The following is a 20,717-nucleotide window of genomic DNA, read 5'->3' as shown; positions in this document are numbered from 1 at the left end:
CAGCAAGCACATTTCATCTATATAGAGGAATGTGAGCATCAGTCTTTTGCAAAAGTGGACCTCAAATTCTCTCTGATTTCTGTGCTATAAAATGGGTATAACTATTAACCTTCTACACATGATCCACTTGCCAGGAGGCTGGATTCGTTAAGATTGGTAAAATGCTTTATGATTTACAGATGGGGAGCTTCCACAGAAGTGTAAGCCATGATCAGCATTAATTCAGCGTCTCAGAGTATTTCAGAGAGAAAAGGAGTAAAACTGGTTACCTAAGCTCTCAGTACCTTCTGCAGACTAGATGCAACCATTTTTCTGGGAGAGAGAATTAAAAAAAAAATCCAAAACGGAGCAAAAAGACCCAACCCCCCCACTAAAAGCCAAACCTAAATCATCTTTTTATTGTGATTCTTCACATTTTTTGCATGTTTTCTCTATTTAAACTTGTAGTACACTGATTCAAATGTACCTATTAAATAACCAAGAAAAACTTGGAGGACCCTGCTAAAGGCTCAGCTTATGAAATACCTGAATTGAAATCCAAGTGCTCTTAATTTCAAACCTTCAAGCCTTTTGTTTTCTCCCCTACCTGTCAGCATTAGAAGGTAAATGGAGGAAATAATGCTGCATAGAAATCTGACTGCGATTCGTGAGATTGATTATATTCATACCAATGTATTTTCAAAAGTCTAATGTTTCATTAATGACCCTAAAGGGATGGAGCAGTAATTGTAGCAGTGAGGTTGGAATAAGTTGAATATAGTGTCCTCAGCCTTGACAAACTGGCTGGTTCATTTGTCAGACTAAGAACAAATCTCTTTACAGACAGTAAAAGCTGGCAATGAATTTGAAAGCCTGTTGTCTTCAAACTGCTGGACATGGCCACTAGTGCTTTATTCAGACTGAAAGTTTGTATAGAGTTTTGCCTGCTTTGCTCAGGATATCACAAAAAAAAAAAAAAAAGCCCTTGAATACAAAATGTTCTTTCTGAAAGGTGAAAGTGATGAGTTTTTCTGATGACTTGCAATAAAAGTGGGAGAAAACTGTAATGAAATGTGGGAGTATCATTGCCAGTCACTAAAAAATAAGTGTAGTGTTTTGTAATATGGACATCTGCTTTGGTGCAGGAGCTTATGGGCTTGGATGAAGATGAGGATGAAGATGATAAGGTAAGCCTATCTCAATGTTGTCTTAGCTAGAATCAGAAGAAATGTGAGAGAGAACAAACCCACCATCCTGTCTCCATGAGATCTTCTTTTATTATCTGTATTAAGTGAGGGAAAAATTGTTGCAAGTTTGCCGATTGGCAAATTTGAAAGTATGAAGGGATTCAGTAGTGGAGACCTCTACATGAGACCTCTGAACATTCAGTGAATCTGAACAGTCCCCAGTTGGTCCTTGAAATCACAGCAGGCACGTGTTCATGGATGTGCTCTTGGAGGTATGTGTCTGAGTGGATGAGGTGCAAAGATATGCACGAGTCTCTGAAACCCTTCATCACATCATTCTGAGTGTTCCACGGACATTCTGTACTAACGCTTTTCCCCAAATGATTTGGCATTTCCATTGCTCTGGGCCACAATTGGTGTGATTTGTGGAGGACTGGTATGAATTTTCTCAACATTTCTTTCAGAGCCTGGGAAAAAAAAAAATTGGTTTAGTTCATCGGTTGAAATGTAGAAACAATTGGAATTGGCAAGGTCTGTTTCTTATTTTACTGGAGGATACTTACTCATTCTTCTCACTATGAAAAATTCATTGGAGGTTTGTTTTTTTCAAGTTTATCAAGCCACAGTGACAAATGATAAAAGGATTAGAGGGCGTGACATATGAAGAAAGATTAAGAGAACTTAATGTATACAGCTTGAAAAAACATAAGTAAGTGAAGGAGGATCTGATAATCTATAAATACTTTAAAGCTAAAAGGTGAGGAATTATTTAACGAGCAACAGCATGCAAAGGAACATTAGCTGTTAGGGAGAAAATGTTCACAAGGCAATGTGAAACTTTCAATTGCATACTAAGTTAATAAGCTCTTTCTTGAATATTCTGTGCTTTAGGAGTGTTACAGTGAAATTCTTGATCACTGAGAAGTAAATCAATACCACAGTTAGCAAGTGCACCTTAACTCTTCTCAGCCACAGATGCTAGAATTGAAGCTCAGCAGACTTATTACTGGGAATGGTTATTTAAATTTCACCTGTTCTTCAGTGGTGTTTATATTTTAATGAGGAACCAGAAATCCATCAAAGTTATAAAGTGAACTTTAGACAATCTAGTTGAATTGCAGGTTTCTTGCAACAAACAATTGTTGTGTTGTTGTTGTTTTTGTTGTGTTTTTTTTTTTTTTTTAAATGTTCTCATTTATAATTCACTCTTTGCATCATAAAATTAGGCAACTAAATAGACCAGTATCTGGAACTCATGAGAAGTCATTAAATGGAAGTTGCATGCTTTTTGAAGAAATACTGTGTATCTCTAAAAGTCAATAATTTCTATTTGCTGGGTATCCAAAGCTCAACACTGTAAATGTTGATCCTACATCTTATTTGTGTGATGCCTAAAGGTGTAACTTTCTTGCTGGAGCTAATCCTGTTTCCTCTTTTTTAGTATTCATATTATTCATTTGCAAGTGCTGAGGTGGAAAAAAAAAATAAAAAATTAAATGTATTAAATAGGTATTTAATCCTCTGTTTCCTGTGCTGTGCAATAGATTCATTCCTGCAAAACAAACATATTCTAGGTCAAATTTACCCTAAATATAACTCAAATTACTTTGGTTCTCTCTCAAATGTACTTTGGTTCTCTCTCAAATGTACTTTGGTTCTCTCTATAAATACATCTGGGTCACTTAAATGTGGATCTAATCACTTGCATTTTTGCCTCCCCCCTGCCTCCCTGCTAAAGAACTTCACTGTCATTTGCTTTCTTGGTTTCTTATAACTAAGAATGCAGGTTTGGGAGGGCTCCTGAGAGTCAGTGTTGAGCTGCTGCTGATTTGGCCCTACCAGTTGGTAATCGGTGTTGCTTCTGTCTCCGTGTTGTGCACGGTGACTCTGAAATGGAGAGCAGGTAGAACTGCTCACTTCCAGCAGGCTTTCTCATCAAGATAACACTTAATATCCCAACATTACAACAATGATAATTCATAACTTGTAGTAATTGGTATACTGCTGCTGTGGGTCTCTTGGATTCTGACAGGAGAGAGAATTACCAGCCACTACATGTGTCTCATGTCTTTGTCCTTCCTGGGTTTATCCCCTTTGCGCCAACATTGGACAATGTTTGCACTCTGATGACTTGCATCTTTGAGTACATTAGGTTACTTTTAGTAACTTTTTTTAGTGACTTTTCCAAGTCTGAGGGTGGCCAGTGCTCTCTGGAAAGTGTAAGGAAAATGTAATTTTATGACATTATCTCATTGCAATGTCAACATTTAAACAGACAACTGTACTTTCAAAAGAAGTTTGTGTATTTTTTTCCCCTCCCTAAAACAAGAGCTTCTAAATCTGCTGTTTGGGTTGTGGTATTGGAGGTCACTGTTTCTGTTTCCTATCATCCTGCTGTATCAAAATACTGGCACATGTAGCCTTGCTGGGCTCTGCTGCATGTTAGACATAACAGACCATGCTTCTGGGAATTGTAACACACCCTCTAAGAGATGAACTGTTTACAAATTATAAATACACAGACGCTTAGTTCAAAAACCCAACAGCAGATTAACTTGCTCCACCTAAATTATTTGTCTTAAATGACAGGACTTAATTGCCAAGTCCCCTTTTCTTTCCCTCTCTCCCCTCCCCAAATAGCAGCGTGGAAGACTTAAAAGATAAGAGAGCTCTGTCCCTTTGGCACAAGCTGCTTGGTGGATGAATATCTTCTTAGATTTGTGCCATCTTGGACATGGAGTTCAGTCTGTGCTGTGTCAGCTCTGGGCTCTGTCAGGCTGTCTGAGTAAGGATTGTTTGAAAATCACATCACTGAAAGATCTTTTGCATGCCAGTAAAAAGGTACAGGCAACTTACCTGCAGCTCAGTGTAAGTTGTCTGATTGTTGGCCATCTCTATTTATTTTACTTTTTTTTTTTTTCTTTGATAATGACTGTAGAGCTTCTAGAGCAGACAGTTACCCTGTTGAATGAGTGTATCATAGCACCCAACTGGAAGGAGTCTTGGAGTCTTCTCATGAACTTAAGTTGTCTGGATAAAAGTTTGCATCTTCTTCAAACCAGACAAAACTTAAATTACTACTATTTCCAGGTCTGCTAAATGATTCAAAAGAAAATTGGAGACAAAACTAAATCAACAACACTTCCTGATTGGTTGTTTTTGTTTTGTTTTGTTTTTTTTCCCTGGAGGGTTTCTATCCCATGGTGAGCCAACCTAGCCCTGCTTGGCTAGTGAGATGTGATAGGGAAGGATCAGATGACAAGCTGTTTGGCCACTTCCAAGAAATACTTAGAATCTCATGTATTGGAAAAAGGAAAAGTAGGATAACCCCAAGGAAGAAAAACCCAAAGTTTCTAATGTAGGGAATTCTCTGTCAAAAATAGGTAGCAAAAATACACAACATTTTATGAACACAGTTCAAAAAGACTCCAGCTGAACAAATTGAAGTCAAGTTCATCCAGTAGCAAAGAGCTGACATTTTCCATTTGAGTTAGATTCAGCGTGTGGAAACCTTCCGTATGGATCTTATTTGTACGGGTGGATTACGATGAAAATTGCATTAATTTTCTCCACAGTAAAGGTCAGTAATTGAAACATGAACCAAGAGTCTATTGTGTAAGATGCTGTATCCCCATACTTAGGAAAGGTCATTCAGGACAATATCATCTCATTGTCTTCTTTCCTGGAAGTATAAATAATTTCATTAGTTTTTCTTTTTCTCTTCAATAGACAACAATTGCAATTTAATATTTCAACATCTCCCATTAAGATTGCTGAAGAGAAGTGATGGTAAAGACTTAAAGATACCCCTTTGATACACAGGGTATGTTTAGACTAACAAGGAGCTCCCACCTTCTCCACAAAACTAGATTGTGTCCTAAATCCCCCCTAAGGTGTGCGTTTGTGTTGGCATGGACTCCATGAAACTGCGGTTGTTTCTTCAGTTGGCTCATTGTGGTTTCCTTCCCACAGCTTCCTAACAAGTCTGTGCCCAGGCCATGAATATGTACATTAGTGATGGAAAAGCTGAAGGCACAGATTCTTGCTACTTTTTCAGTGCAAATCTGAAGGCCAGGACACTTCTAAGCACACATAATCATCTGGTCTTGCAAGCATCTTGACTGCAGTGTAATGCTAATCTCCAGTTTTCACTAAGGACACAACTATAGCTTCTGTACATTTTATCCAAGCATCTTATTAACCTAATTAACAGTGCAGGGATTGTTCTCGTGCTTTTCCTTTTTTTGGGAGCTTCCTGTGTGCAAGAAATGGGAAGACAGATGGTGGACTATTACTTCTTAAGCATTGTTTAGGATTGCATTAATCTGTAGGTATCCCATAAACTGGCACAATCTTTGTCCCAGCACCATGACCCACCTATTCATAGGTTTAGGAGCAATGGGAGAGAGGTGTTGAGAGGAGGAACTTGCAGAGGACTTTTAAGATATCCTGGGCACTGTGATATGGCTGTCCTCACACAGAAACCTTTGCAGCCCTGTGGCAGTCTAAAATTCTCCCTCTTGTCCTGGAGGTAGGTAAGTCAGCAGTGTAACTTCTCTAAATCTCTGGGGAAATATGAAGTAGCACTAGGCAGGGCACTGGACTGAGAATACAAACCTCAGGGAGTTCTTGTCCCTTAAAAATTCCTACTATTATAAAATGTTGTTAACATTTATTTTGTATTGGCCAGATGTATGAATACTTCTGTCTCTCTCCTGTTGTCCAAATCACGAAAGATTGTTCCCTAGATTATAGATAATGATCCAGTAGTTTAAGACTAATCACCAGAAGAAAGCACTTCTGACCAAAATTGGTTTATTTCCCCTTTCCTTTTTTATATCAAAGACACTTGATGACTTTTATCCCCATTCAGTCTTCTTTCCTCTTGCTTCTTAGGCACATGTTCCTCACCCCAATGGTGCGTTATTCCTGTTGTGACTACCACTATTGCTTTAAAACTTGTAGCAATACCACCAGACTTTGGGTTACTTTACAAGTCTATGAAAACCTGAGCCAGTACAGAAAATGCCTCTTAAACCTCCCTGCATTTCATGTTACAACCTAAGCCTCTCCACATAAGCTTTTTCTTGGGTTGGGCTTAGGAGACTTTACTGGTCTTGTGTGCACTGATGAAATTCACCTCATGGAAGTAAAGAACATGTAAGCATCTCAGAACAAGGCATGAAGTTGTCATCTTCTGCCTTTTAGTCAGTGTTCCCCCAGCCTTAACTGTACGATAATGTGCCATTTCTTTAAAAGCATGTCCTGTTAAGGCCGATGGTGCTCTCCTTCATATCAGTCTGAAGTGATTCTATTGGCTCTGGTGGAATTATTCCAGATTTCACACCTTTTTAACTGAGAGCATAAATTGACCTGTATGTGTTGCATTTCCTCTATTTGGTAATTATTTCAAGTACACTCAGATTCCCTACATTTCCACAGCCGGGCAGGCACATTTGCAGCATGGTGTTAATAAACAAAAAGATCCTGTGATGCACAGTTTCAGGGCTGCACAAGGCAATTGCTCAGAGTTTGGCAGCCATCCTCTCCGGGTACCAGTCCTCCTGGAAGTGCCAAGAAGCCCTCCTCGAGACACAGCAGACACTGCAGCACAGGGCAAGACAGTGACTCAGCAAGGCAGATTGCTGGGGTCAGTTCAGCCTCCTTTGGCTCCCACCAAAGGCAGGATCCAGTTCAAGGTTGCTGTGGTGACTATTTTCAAAGCTGTGCCTGGAATTCATTTTAGCTACCAAGAGACTGTCTATCACTCCATGGCTACCACCTCCCACAAGAGCTTCATTCTGCTGCTAGACTGAAGCTGTTAGTGAAGTGTTCCCTGCAGACAATAGAGGCCAGTGGTCTGCTGTTTATATCCATTAAAATCTTTTTGGTTTCAGAAGTTCTTAATCTACAAGTATTTTAGCCTTAAGATGTTGGTTGGCACAGGTTTTGCTGGACACAATAAGGTCAGAGTTCTGCAGTCTAGCACGGAGCAAGTTGAAGGTTAAATCCAACTTTGGCTAAGTCTGCTTTTCTTTAAATAACTACAGGATGTCTGTGGGTTTTTTGGGTTTGTTGTTTTTTGTTTGTTTTTGTTGTTGTTGTTCTGGGTGCGTTTTTTTCCTTTTTTTGTGTGTTTTTTTTTGGGGGGGGCTTATGGTGATTTTTTTTTCTTTAAAAAAAACCTCCACAAAACAAACACCAGAATAATAGTGGAGCAAAAAAATCATGCATGCCTGAGTTTTTTTTTTCTTTCATCTTTCCATGAAACCTGCTTGTTGCCAATACACTGGGGAATTCCTGTTTGGTACGTGGGATAAATCCTGGTAAAACTTTGCCCGGAAGTGTTTGTTGCAGCAGTGGCATAATGAGGTAGCTACTGGTAAAATTTTAAGCCTAAAGGTTAGGCCAGCCCAGGGCTAGGCAGACTAACACTGAATTCCTGCAAGTATTCAAGATTTTCATTCCTGACTTAGTTGTCTGTATCCTGTTTTCCTTCTTCCTTTGGCATTGATCCCTATTTATTTTTTTTTCTCCTCTTTTCCTCATCCTTGTCCCCAAGTGTTCCTCAGTTTTATAGATTGAGTTTCCCTTGGCATGCCAAAAATCTGCTGATGAATACCACTTGTTTGAAAACAGTGTGCAAGATTGCTTTCTCTGCAAGTGTTTTATATGAAATCCAAGGAGCAAGTATTTAGAACTTGCTCATGGCTTCAAGCTTAAGTTTTTAGTTGTGTCCATACAATATTTGCTGTATACATCAGAAATACACAGAGAATGGCATTAAAAATTGTCTGCCTTTGGAATGTTGCTTACTGGTTTGGATATATCCAGAGGAAAAATACCTAAAGGACAGTTTTAAAAAAATAAGTAACAGTTTTTTGTAAAGGTGAATGTTATTAATTAAAACAAATGTTCACAAGAAGTTAGATGATGTCCACCATCCAAGTCTTCAGTTTGGTAGTGGATGTTTTGCTAGAGCAGAAGCAGAAAAGAGCATTATTGGGTCTCTGCTGCAGAGTAGATGACTGGTAATTTTGCCTTCAGTCTCTTCCTCTGTAGGTCTTGCAGAGGAACTTTTATAGCTTGCCCATCACGAATTGCTGTGTTAGTGCTAGAGATGTCCTCTGCTGGTGATGTCCTCTCCTGGCCTGCCCTGCATTTCACACACTTTCAAATTCTTTATAGCTGGACATCAGCGTGGTTGTGCAACAGTTTCTTTTGCAACTGTGCCTGAATGTCTAGAAGCAGCATAATGTAGTAGGGAAGGGAAGGAAGATCACAGAGCTGTAGTAAAGGTGCATTTGAGTATATTTCAGAAGTAGAAAAATGTAGAAGCACCTTTCTTTTAGTATGAGAGAGATTTGGTGCCTTTGTTTACAAGTTTAAGTTGATGTACTGTAGCTGGACACAAAAGGCTTCATTTTTCAGTTTACTGGATGTTGTTTTGTTATGGTATTTTTTCTTCCCCTGACATGCTTAATCTTTTGTAAAACCCCTTTTGTGTATTTGTTCAGGCAATTAATGTAGAAATGAAGGTTTCTTAAGTCAGGATATGCAAGGAAGATTTGAAGTAACACAGTGATTATATAATTAATTCTCAGTTGTAAATCCATTTTGATGGAGTTAATTCTTTCCCAGAGGCTGAACACTAGTTTTGGTCCACCCGCAGTGCTGTGATCAGCTAAGAAGTGAAGAAGGAAAAGCCTTGAAGGAATGGAAGTTTCATGAACAGTTTTCAGAAAAAAAAAATAAATAATTCCAGAAACAGGCAGGATAATTTATTTTTAATTCAGGCAAAAGCTGCTGAGCTGTGATTTTGAACCGTGGGTATCCAAATCCTGTTTCCAAGCAGTATAATATGTTAAGTCCAAAGGAAATCAGAAAGGACTAATACCTGAGGAGGACAGAGAAAAATAAACTGGGTGGTGAGACCTTGCACATATGGGAAAGTGTGTTTAGTGGAAGATGCATTCAGGATCATTTTTTTGCATCTTCCACAAACGTGGTAGTGTTCCCACATAGCCTTCTGTGTGACAGAATCAATAGGTCAATATGGAGCAGTGACTGGCAGCCTGATGGACTGGGAACTTTCTTAGTGCTTCCAACAGGGTTTTGTGAGGGCCTGACTTCAGAAAGCATAAACAGCACTTCAAAACCTAAATATTTTGGAAAATCTCATTTTTGTACTTCATTTTGTACTCATTATTGTACTTCATTTGTCTGCATCTCTCTTGCTTCACCAGTGACCTAATCATCCTGTGGATGTGTTTAGACTGCAGGTTTCTGGAACAGAACAATAATAACAATGAAAGCACGTTGACAAATGTCCAGGATTCTCACAGGGTTCTGCACACACATGTTGCAGTGGATGCTCCAAGGACACTCACCAGCCCCTAATAACTGATTGCATTTCAAGGCTTTCTAATCCCAGTCTGTCTCTGCCTTTTCCTTGCTTGGACGTATTTTGTATCATAAATTGAAAACCCCAATGTCTCTAGGGGTGATTTTTAGCACGCAAGCTAGGTAAGAACAGGCATGCAATTATCTTTATATCCTAGGAACTGGTAGTTTCTGGCTGATTTTCTTAGTTTGCTTGGTGGCTGCAGCAGAAGTTATGTTGTATTGGTTAAACTGCATTATCACCACATCTCTGAGCTCAATCAGAGACGTGTAAATGAAGTCAGCATGATGCAGATAGAGCTGACAGATGATCTTCCTTGCAGCTCTGGGTAGCAAGAGTAGGCTTGCCCTGTGTCTAAAGTGGTTTCTTTACCCCTCTGAATTTGGACAGAGTGAAATTCCCACTGGCTGGCTGTCCATGAACTGCACCCCATCTTCTACTTCTACATTTGGTGTAAAAAAAAGCCAATTTTGACAAAGGGATCATTGTGCCATTCCTAGTGAGTGAATAGTTAAATATAATCTTAATATGTCATTTACATTTGAGCTAACAAGGTTATAACTGGAGTTGTGTGAAACTGACTTTTTGGTGCTATTTTCACATAAACTGACTATTTATTTATTTATTTTGTTCTGGGGTTATTTCACACCCCAAGGGTTTAATTTTTGTTGGTTGTTTTATTAATGTAAAAATACTCATTTTCACACCCAAATGTGTGATTATTTAAAATGCTGCTTCTATTCATTGTGCACTCACTTGCAACCTAAAGGCAAATATTCAAATGTGTGGAGCTTGAGAACTCCATGGTGGCTTTGACCAGCTTTTTAAACTCAAAAATTACTGTGGAAAGAAATGGGCAGTAAGTAATTCAAAGGGTTGCAAGGGCTGTACTCTCATTGCTGCCTCTCAGCATCCAAGTAAGTAATTCAAAGGGTTGCAAGGGCTGTACAGAGCCCTCAGCCTCATTGCTGCCTCTCAGCATCCAGGGATGGTTTGGATGTTATTCCAGCTCATGGTGATGAAGTTCAGCGTCCTCTCTGATGCACACAAGCCCTCTTGCAACACAATAGTGCCAAAAGGCTGTAACAACGAGCCTTGACCTCTCTGGCCCGGTGTGACTTGAAGTAGCCTCTGACCCTCTGTTCTCTTCTTAATGCAGAGTCAGAATTGCAGCAGTGTTGATCCAAATGTCTCTGCCCCTTCCTTACTCCCACCCACCCTTTCCTCTGCCTTAACTGGTGAGGACCTTGAAGAAGATAGATGGATCTTGCATTTTACCAACATTTTCCTTCTCTGGGCACCAACTGGTTAAAACACAACTTAAAATGTCGTCTTTTTTTTTTTTTTCCTAAATGGGGCTGATTTTAGAGAGTCTAAATGTGATGTAAAATCAGTGTCCAGGGCTCTGCATTTTGTAATAAGTGAATGTTTTGCTGATTTCTTGCTAGAATATCTGCAACCACACCAATTTGCATGCCTGTATGTGTGTTAGATTGCTGGCAAAGAAATGCTGAATACTGATAATTGTATACTGATTTCCAAGGCTGATTTAAGTCATTTTGATTTTTAATTCATTCTGTGCTTCCTTTTTATTTCTGCACATGTGTAGTAATGTCCTGTAATGTTGTTGCCTAAAATAAGCAGTAAGAAAAGAAGTTGTGAGATGGCTGCTGTAAAAGGAAAATGACATTTTTTCCCCTTGATTCTTCCCCTCCCCAGTAAAAGAATAGGTCTCTGTATACAGAATTGTAAAATAAATGTTTTATTCACTATCTTGCTGCTAATTTATATACAGAAAACAATATGGTTGTTGGGAGCCTACAAAGCTCAGAAAAGTGATATTCAGAAGTTCTGCACAAGAATATTCTTGTTCTTTAGAAGCACTGAGCACCCAGCACCCCCCAACAGGTCAGCTGGATTCAGGGGTGCTTAGCATTTCTTCTGGTTTGGCTTGCAGCTGAGTTCTTCAGTGAAAGCCTGGGTTGAGATCCTGAAGTCCATTTGTGTTAGAAAATGTAAAAAACCTTTGCCCGTGTGCTGAAGAAGAAAATAGAGGGGACTTGTCTCTTCATGTTAATTGTACATGATAAACCCATGGTGTGTGTTTCCTCCTTCCTTCAGTGCTGTACTTGAGTTGATGGATGCATCAGCAGTACTGGGAATCTTACTTCATGTGAACATGTTAACAAAAACTAAATGTATAAAAAGGTATTTTCCTCTTTTTTTCTTAGGAATCTGAGAAAAAGGGGTTAATTGACAGAATCCACATGGTCCAAGAGATCATCATAGCTGTTCAAAGCATCCTAGAAGAAATAGCATCATTTGGAGAGAGGATAAAAAAGTAAGTGATATTTTTTTCTTGCTTATCCATGATTGGCAATGAAGGAGAAGCAGGATTAAAGTGGAGTCAATATCTTGCTCTAAAAATGACTGCAAGCTGCAGGAGGAGAACCTGGCCAGTCCCACCTCTCCTTCTTCCCTTTGGGGTTTTTTACTCCAAAAACCTTTCCAAAGCATAGAGACAAGAATAAGTTATGTGGTCTACTGATGTAGCTCTCATATTTGCCCCTATTTTTGGTCTTGTCTGTTTCTGATGGGGTAGGGAGCCATGATGCCACACAAGGGTAAATATTGCTTGAAGATGTGAATGCAAAAGTATCAGGCATTTCTTTTAATTTCCTCCATGCAAAGTAGGTAGGAATTGATGGTTGATGTTGGCTTTCCCATGCCCTCCTTGCCCTGCCCTGGTTACAGGGGTTACCAGTCACTTATTTCCTTGCCCAACACATTGATCTTCTTCTCTCGTTACCATTTTGAGCTGTCTGCTTCCTGCTGGTGCCATGAAGAAGCCCAAAGGGGATTTCCTGGGTCTTGTTGTGAGGGGAGGCACATGGGGTATTCCTGACCTTGCAAAAGAAGGAGGTGAAAAGTCTAAAAAGAAAATCCCACACACAAATTTATATCACCCAGTCTTTACTGGAGCTTGATTGACCCACATTGTTTTCTGTTTTGAAGACAGTGATGGCTTGTGATTGAGCCACACTTTAATGAGGAGCTGGGTTCAAGCTAAAAATACAGCAAACACATGTGCTGTGGTTCCATGCTGGACACCCCAGCTGGGGTGGAAGTGGCCCAAAGATATATTCCAGTCTATGAAGAGGGCCCTGTTCTGTCCAGCTGCATGGCAGGAAGACTCAGAGTGCTTAAGCACTATTAATTCTTGTATTCATTTTGGTAACAATGGTCTTAAAGAACACGTTGGGTATTAATGTGGATGCCCAGTGTAATTTCAGAAGAATTCCATTGTAACTCAACAGTGATGTACCATTAAAAAATTGCCACCAAAGTTTTTCTGTAAGTGACAGACTGAATTGTGCTACAATTTCCATCTGTCACTCTAGTTATACAATCATAAGGAGTTTTAATAGTTTAACTGAACTGAGCTGTTTTGCTTTTTTTTTCAACTTAAGCTATGTTGATTGATGATGATGGGTCCTCTCCCATCTATTTTTACTTAATATTTCATACATGTGTTCAGGCTTAAAAGTAATTTTTTTTAGCATCTTATTAATTTTATCTGTCAAGGGAAGTTCATCTTATTTTTTAGCCTGATAAGCAGTCCACATTCCTTCTCTGTTCTTCCTTCTTCCCATCATCATGATGTGTTGAAGTTAGCAGGCAGGATGTATGAAGCAGAATTTTCCAGATCTGCAAATCCACCTATGATGCATGTCATTTAGGTGCCTCAGTGTTTGGTGCATGTTGTGGGGATGGATCTTACAAGGGCACAGGAGTAAATATTAACTTCAAAAACATGGCAGCAATAGCTTGAGTCCATTGTAGGCTTACAGATGAGTGGCCTGAGTGAAAAGAAGACCAGTTTTGTGCCACAAAGCTGCAAAAGTCTTAGTAACTGTAGTAACTAAGCCTCTTGAGAACGCTCCCCCTGGGAGAAGTCTGAGGCAGGTTGGAGGTGTGCAGAAGCTTGGGCTGTAGCTTCCTCAAAACAATTTCCTAAACACAATGTATTAAGGAATTGTTGAAAACAAAAGGAAATAGAAGCAAGTGTGTAACTAATGAGAGATTTATATATATTATATTATTCTGTAATCATAGTATGCAGGGAAATTAACTGCTCTTTTAAGGGTTAGCATCAATCCATTATTAATGAATCCATTCCAAGTTACTCTTGAGGTTGAGCCTGGCTACCTGCCATATTTGAGTCATGCACAGACACACATCCCATGCCATCTCTAGTGTGTCCTACTGAGCCAGCTCAGGTGGCTTGCACCTGGGGTATGGTCTCATCTCCAGGTCAGATAATCTGCACATGAATAATGGAGAGCTGACCAGTGAGCAGAGATGTTTAACAAGTGTGGTGTGTATAAGAAGACAAAAACAACTCACTGTATTCCTGACAACTTCACTGGGCATTCCTAGTGACTACAGAGCTCTGGGGGTGATTGCCAGGGACCTGGGGAGTGATCTCCTTGATCCTACCAGCAAGGGGAAAGGGTGTGAGGACCATTTTGTGATTGTATTATTCCTATCATGATATCTACCTCTCAGATACCTACTTTAAACCATTATAGCATCCAGATGTAGGAATTTGCTTATCCACCTTCCGAAGTGTCTGCAATTTACAAGTGCGTTTGCACCTGGTGTTGTAAAGAGATCATTAAATTATTATTGGGTAGCAGAATACAAGCAGTGTCCAAGAGCAGAAATGTTGAGAAGGATTGTTGTTTTTCTTTACAGCACATTCAACTGGACGGTGCCTTTCCTCTCTGTCTTGGCCTGCTTGGTTCTGGCAGTAGCAACAGTAGTTTTGTATTTTATACCACTGAGGTACATTGTTTTAATCTGGGGTAAGTACTCTACCACGTCTCATTTGTATGTAATAAATACCAATAGATATCTACAGAACAAAATCAAACAAGTTTTACTTGACCTGTTACACAGATAATCAAGTCTTCTTGCTTAGAGAGTAATAAATGTGCTATGAACTTTTTCAAATTGCCATCTTCCCCCCCTGGGTGATTGGATGATCTGCTTCTCTTGGGGTCTTTGTAAGTTTCCAACAGCACCAACTAAGAGTATTTATTCTAGATAAGCTACTTCCAATATTATTCTTCAGGAGATTAATTAGGTTCCTGGTTCTGGAACCCATTCATTGAGAAATTGTAGGGAGTGGATAAGATGTGTTTGAAAAGCTGGACCACAGTGGCCTGAACCTCAGGAGCCTTTTGAGTCTTAATTCCCCTGCAACTGGGAGAAGCTGTATGTCTGGTGCCCCATGGTCCAGTGGGAGGCACTGAGCATGTCTTAGCATCATGGTCAGAAAGTATTTGTAGGAAAGTGCATCATGAAGTAAAAGAGGAGATTTTAGGAATGAAAACTTTCCTGGTGGTGGTATGAAGAAGAGTAAGATGGTCTTTCACAAAAGGAGATGGCATTTCATCTGCTGAAGCCTTTCTTAATCTCAAAATGGCCTTCTTTATTATTTAGGGTGATAGCTTTTATCTCAGCCTTCAGGTACAATGGCTGAGAACGTGGTGCAGGTAGTCCTCACTGACCCACAGAAGCTCAGCCTCAGTGTGGCTCTGGGTTGTAGGAACCTCCTGTCACCCTTCCAAGGCTGAGCTGTGTCTTGGCTCTCCTGGATGTGGAAAAGGGAGCAAATGAGAAGGTGGCAGTACAAAAAAGCCAGTCTTGGGCAAAAAATGAATAAAGGATTAAATCAAACAAAAGAAAGGGCAAAAGGGAAGGAGAGAAATTGCTGGGAGTAAAAACTTCAGTAACAAAATATTGCTGTTCTTGTATGGAAGACAACATGGTGAGTACATGAAAACCATACATCCGCTCAACATCATCTAGACTGACAGGGCCTTCAAATATGATACATGTTAAACAACTACCCTGTGGCAAGGCCTCAGCAGACCTTATGGTATTTTCTGTTTTTTGAAAATCAGGAACACAGAAAATTGTGTTGGCGTTTTGCTACAAGTATATGGCTTAAAAGCTGAATCTCAGATGTGAAGCAGGTACATTTCAGAGACAGAAGGCTGGATCAGCCGTCGCATTTGAAATCACTTTCAGGGAAAGTATGATGAGATTTTGGACAGGGGCATGATGGAATTGAATTCTGTATTATGATCCTCAGAGGCAACCACCATTTTGGGTTTTTTGCTGTTCTTTAAAATGGGTTAGCTGATTTTCTTTGTCTAATGATGCTTTGCTCTTCCACAACACCTTTACATAGCCACACTACTGGTTGCTATTTGTCAGTGGGGAGGTGGTGACAGCAGGGTGTTACACGGCTGCATTGGCACAAAGGTTGAGCTGGGAAGGGTGTTCAGGTCTCTCACTTTCTCATCCTGCTCCATGCAATAGAGAAGACCCTGGTTGAGGGCTGCTCATCGCTCCCTTTCTTCAAAGGGAGGAGAGGAGAATACCTCCTGAACTCCTCAATGATAAGACCATTATACTCCCATGGATCTTCTCTTCAGACTAGGGACCGCTTCTGACAGCTGAAGCGTAACTACGTCCACGGAGATGAGGAGCATTGTTGCTGCAGTTAATAAACCAAATTATTCACCCTAAGATCAAAGTAAAGTAAACTCTGTGATAAGTTTTCACAGTTTGCCACAGCATCATAATATTGCCAACTTGTCAAATCTGGCTCTGCAAAGAGAGGATAAGCTATGAGATGTGATGGGGAAGTGAAGCTTTCATTTTCAGAAGAAATTAAAGGAAAAATGCCTTTATCCTGCACAATTCTTTTCAGAGCTCCCTGGGAATGAGGAGAGGGAATGTCTTTGGTCACGTAGGATAGCAAATTTAACAACAGTCTCAGCTGCAAATTTGTGTATTCTCCCCATAATAACTCCCAGAATGAATGCATGCTACAATTTTCTTTTTTTGCCATGTTGTTGATGACAGATGATCCCCAAAGTAGAGAAATACCTTTGTAAATAATGCCCTCTACTTCCTTCAGGAGGCACTTGTGAATGATTCCCCATGACAGGGAACATGTGTGTGGCTTTAAGTCTGAGGCACTGTTTTCACACTAATTTTTACTTGTGAATTCCTCTTCCCTTTTCACCTTGCCTGAACAATTTGGGAGGGAGGGAATAGAAAGGGGTTGCATTATTTTCTTTGCTTTTTTTTCTTCCTAGGCATAAATAAATTTACTAAGAGGCTTAGAAATCCCTATGCCATCGACAATAATGAACTACTAGATTTCCTCTCCAGGGTACCATCTGATGTTCAAAAGGTAAGAAAGGAACAGCCATGGCCAACAGAGGCAACAGGCAGCCCTGAAAGTGGCAGGATGCTCTGCTTGGGGAACAGGATGTCAGTATACTTTTGGATAACAGGAATAAATAAGGAACTGGGAAAATCCACAAAAGGAGGAGGGGGAGGGTATTAGAAAAGAGGGGAGCCAAAATCCTTTGTCAGAAGGATAAAATGATTGCAGAAAAATTATCCTGAAAAGACCTACTTAAAAACCATCTGAGAAATCACCCAGCATGGTTACCAAGCTATGGTTTCTGTCACCTTTCTGCTCCGGTATTTGTACAGAGAGAAGAGTAAAATGGTCTTTTGATAGAGATAACCATCCAAAAGGATTTGCTGAATTTTCCCTTTTCTCAAGATGGAGAGGAAGAGGCATTATTTCCTTGATTTTGTGCTTGCTGTGGGTTGTTTTTTTTCACATCGGCTGTCCCTCAGAATTTTTCCTCACCACCCACCTTGAGCTCCAGGCCTCCCTTGGACAATGCTCTGCTTGTCTTTTTCTTTAAAGAAAGCCTTGAGCTGTGTATAAAATACTCTGTGGTTGATCAGTTCAATCTCCTACCATTATGGAATTATAACTTTAAATCTAACCAGAACCTATCCTCCCCCCAGTTTCAGTCAAGTCTCGTCTCTTCTCCTATTTCTTTTGAACAACACCACTGTCTCCAGTAATCTCCCCTATCTTCCTGGAAATTATTTGAACAATAAGTCCTTTAGAATGTCAAGATCTGTTTATTTCTTTTGGAGGAAGGAAAATAGTCTTGCTGGATAATGAAGCCAAACAATACAAGAAAGGATTCTTTCTTTTGTTTTAAGCAACTGGGATCTGTGTCCTTGGGCCCTGATCCTGGTGCTCTGGATCCCACTGACCTGGTCCCTTCCTGTGTGAATTGTGGTACGTTCACAGTGAGGTGCTGCTCACTGTGAATAAGGGGATCACAATCTTGCCTGTAGTGATTTTACTCTGCTGGAGACAGAAAAATAATTGCCCACATGCAGTGCTGAGGCATCTGGTAGAAACAAGGTTGGAAAAGGCTTCTGGTGACATTTATCTCAAGAGGCCACCAGATTGTTTGGTGGCAGCACTAATAACTTGAGAGAAATGTCGCTGTAGATTGGTGGGAGGGAAGAAGCTAAATAGAAAAGATCATAGACACATTAAGCTTCAGTGTATTTTTATTTTTTGTCATTGCTCTTGTAGAGCACGCTGGATTAGCAGTGATGGTTTGCATGTGCCCCCTTGTTGTTTATGTTTAAAGATAAGCTGATTTTCTGTTTATGCTTTATTTAACATTTGCATTTATAACATTTCCTTGAGTGGTTTCTATCATTTTGGGATCCTTTGAGCAGTCTGAGGAAAATGATAACCATTTTCTATGGGAGGAATGATAAAAGTTCCTAGGATGGGACAAGCCTCAGAGTTTTCCATTAGTTCTAAAAATAGTGAGCCTGTGTGACAGCCACATGCTGTAGTAGAAGTCATCCATGGCAGCTCCAAAGCACCCCTCTGTCTGCTTCATTTTACGTGCTATCAGTGCATCACCCATTCGCTGTGGTAGAGCAACGAGTTAGAAATTACCTCTGTCTGTACATTAGCCATTTACAACCCACATGTCTTGGACAAAAGACAGAGGAGGAGTGAAAAAGATGACACGTTCAGCAAAAGTTTCCTGTGATTTCAATGAGAGTACTTTTCTGCAGCATGACAGACAATTTGGAGATTGCACAGTCTCTGTCAGTTTATCGCACATGTTTTATCCATTATATTGTATATGAAATTACTTTGAAAGGTAGTGGCAGCTTTGCCCAGCTTCTATTTGGGAAAATATTTTCCTTTTTTGAAATTATTAAATATGTCAGAGTCCCAAGGTGTGTGTACGGTTTCGGTAACTGTCCTCTTACTGTGTTTTGGGATCCACTGGAATTGAAACTCGGGAGAGAAGTTTATTAAACTCACATGTGAATGCCAAAAAGATAAGAAAAACAACTCCCAAACCAAAACAAACCCAAAAGATCTAGCCTGCATTGCTGAAATCAGGTAGAACCCCATGTATCTCATTAGAAAAATCTGCTTTTAATATTTTCATTTCAAGAAATGATGCATGGCTTCTCAAATCCTTCCTGCAATTAATCCCCCATGTTCCTGTGTTTAGAAAATGATTCATTACTTTTGAACCTTCCTTAGTTTCCCTTGGTTTGTCCTCGGGGAGCCATTAACACACACTGTAGTGAGCTAGAGTTACCTAACTGCGAGCGTCATGTCTGCTTGTTTTTACAGGTGCAGCAGGCAGAATTGAAACCATCCAGCAGCTCCAGCCCCATCAGGAGGAAGCGGAGTGTGCTGTAGGATGCAGCATCTCCCACCATACCCCCCACATGGCCACATGAGCTTCCCCCCCCTTGTCCCCTGCTTCTTGCTTCAGAATAATCCCTACCACCGACTTGGGTTGGTTGGTTCTTTGAAGGTGTGTTTTTTTGATAAACACCCATCTTGGGTTGTCTTTTTTGGGTTGTCTTTTCTTCAAGGAGCTGTATCCCAAAAAAGAGCAAGGTGGAATGTATCAACTAGTTTGTGAGGTATGAAGGAGAATAGGAGAGGATGCTGCAACAGCACCTTTTTTGAATTTCTTCTTCTTTTTCCCCACATTGGATTGCAGAGGCAAGGCTGGATGTGGCAGCACTCCCTGTTTCATGTAGGAAGAGATAATTCCTCTTAGTGTAGCGGATCAGCTGAGCTGATGTGAGGAGATACTCTGAACCAGTTTTCAACATATCCAACAGATTTACATTAAGATATGAAAGCTATTCTTTTCTGAGTTAAATCACTGTGCCTAGAAAGGTTTAAGCTCTGAATTAATGAGGCTTTGATACCCATCTTCTGTTCAAGCAGTGTACATTTTATAAAGTTTTTTATCATAATTAGCAGAAAGAGCTAGGAGCTCCAACAGGATCTCAATATTTCATCCAGCACTTGTGGGGGTTTATTTTTCCTCTTTTTTTTTTTTTTTTCTTTTTCTTCTTTCCCTTTTTTCTTTTTCTTTTTCTTTTTTTTTTTTTTAAGCCCACCCTGTGATTAACTCTTTGGATACTGGAATCATTGGAGATCCATTGCTGGCAATGGATGCATGAGAACCTACTGCCATGAAAGGATGAAGAGACTGTAGAAATGCCAAACTCACTGACCTGAAAAGACTCTCTTGACTTGCCTTTTATAATTCCATCTCATCAGGTATTTTCAGCATAGCTGTTGTTTTTCTGTCTAAATCCAGAGGGGTCAACACTACAGATCCAAGAGAAAAAACACTTCATGGCCTTAAAGAAACAAGTGCTTGTGCAGAAAGAAAGCATGGTGTCCAGAGACATGGATGTGTAATAGTTTGCAGACTTTGGTCCACCACTGATGTCTCACGGGAGTCTTCCCTGGTGGTTCACAAGAAGAGGATCAGAAAATGAAGTCATATGGAAATTGAGCAATGAAGAGACAGAAGGAAGGACCCCATTTTCTATCCTGAAGAAAATATGATTTCTTGCTTGCTTACCAATCTTTTAGCTATTGTGCTTTTGCGTTATATAAATCAGATAACCAGCATTAGCCATGTTGCTTGACTGAGGAAACTGAAACACAGAATTGTATGTAAACCTGCTCAATTTTGGTGAGAGTGTAGCCCTCTGTCCTTCAGGTGCTGTTGGATGTTGTGGCAACAACTTGCCACCACAACGAGTCATTGGTAGTATGGAGTTGCTTCTTGTGATTCCCAGGCAGGGGTTATCACCAGCATTCCCAGGGGAGGTTGACAGTACAAAGAAATAGAGAATCCTGAGAGACAAATATATTTTTAACAAAAGAC

The 20,717-nt window shown here is 40.0% G+C and overlaps 1 protein-coding gene across 1 annotated transcript in view; it reads left to right on the top strand.

Annotated features, from left to right (window-relative positions):
- Positions 1-19,216, top strand: part of MCTP2 (multiple C2 domains, transmembrane 2) — a 104,111-nt gene extending 84,895 nt beyond the window's left edge. The window contains exons 18-22 of the mRNA XM_009995347.1: positions 1,125-1,166; positions 11,802-11,911; positions 14,329-14,438; positions 16,749-16,846; positions 19,148-19,216. Coding sequence (XP_009993649.1) covers positions 1,125-1,166; positions 11,802-11,911; positions 14,329-14,438; positions 16,749-16,846; positions 19,148-19,216 — 429 coding nt within the window. The remainder of the gene's footprint in view (positions 1-1,124; positions 1,167-11,801; positions 11,912-14,328; positions 14,439-16,748; positions 16,847-19,147) is intronic.
- The last annotated feature ends 1,501 nt before the right edge of the window (positions 19,217-20,717 follow it).

This window comes from Chaetura pelagica, unplaced genomic scaffold, assembly GCF_000747805.2.
Source record: "Chaetura pelagica isolate M959 unplaced genomic scaffold, ChaPel_1.0 scaffold453, whole genome shotgun sequence".
NCBI lineage: Eukaryota > Metazoa > Chordata > Aves > Apodiformes > Apodidae > Chaetura > Chaetura pelagica.
The sequence above is the reverse complement of the archived record's forward strand: the minus strand, read 5'-3'. Positions and strand labels throughout refer to the sequence as shown.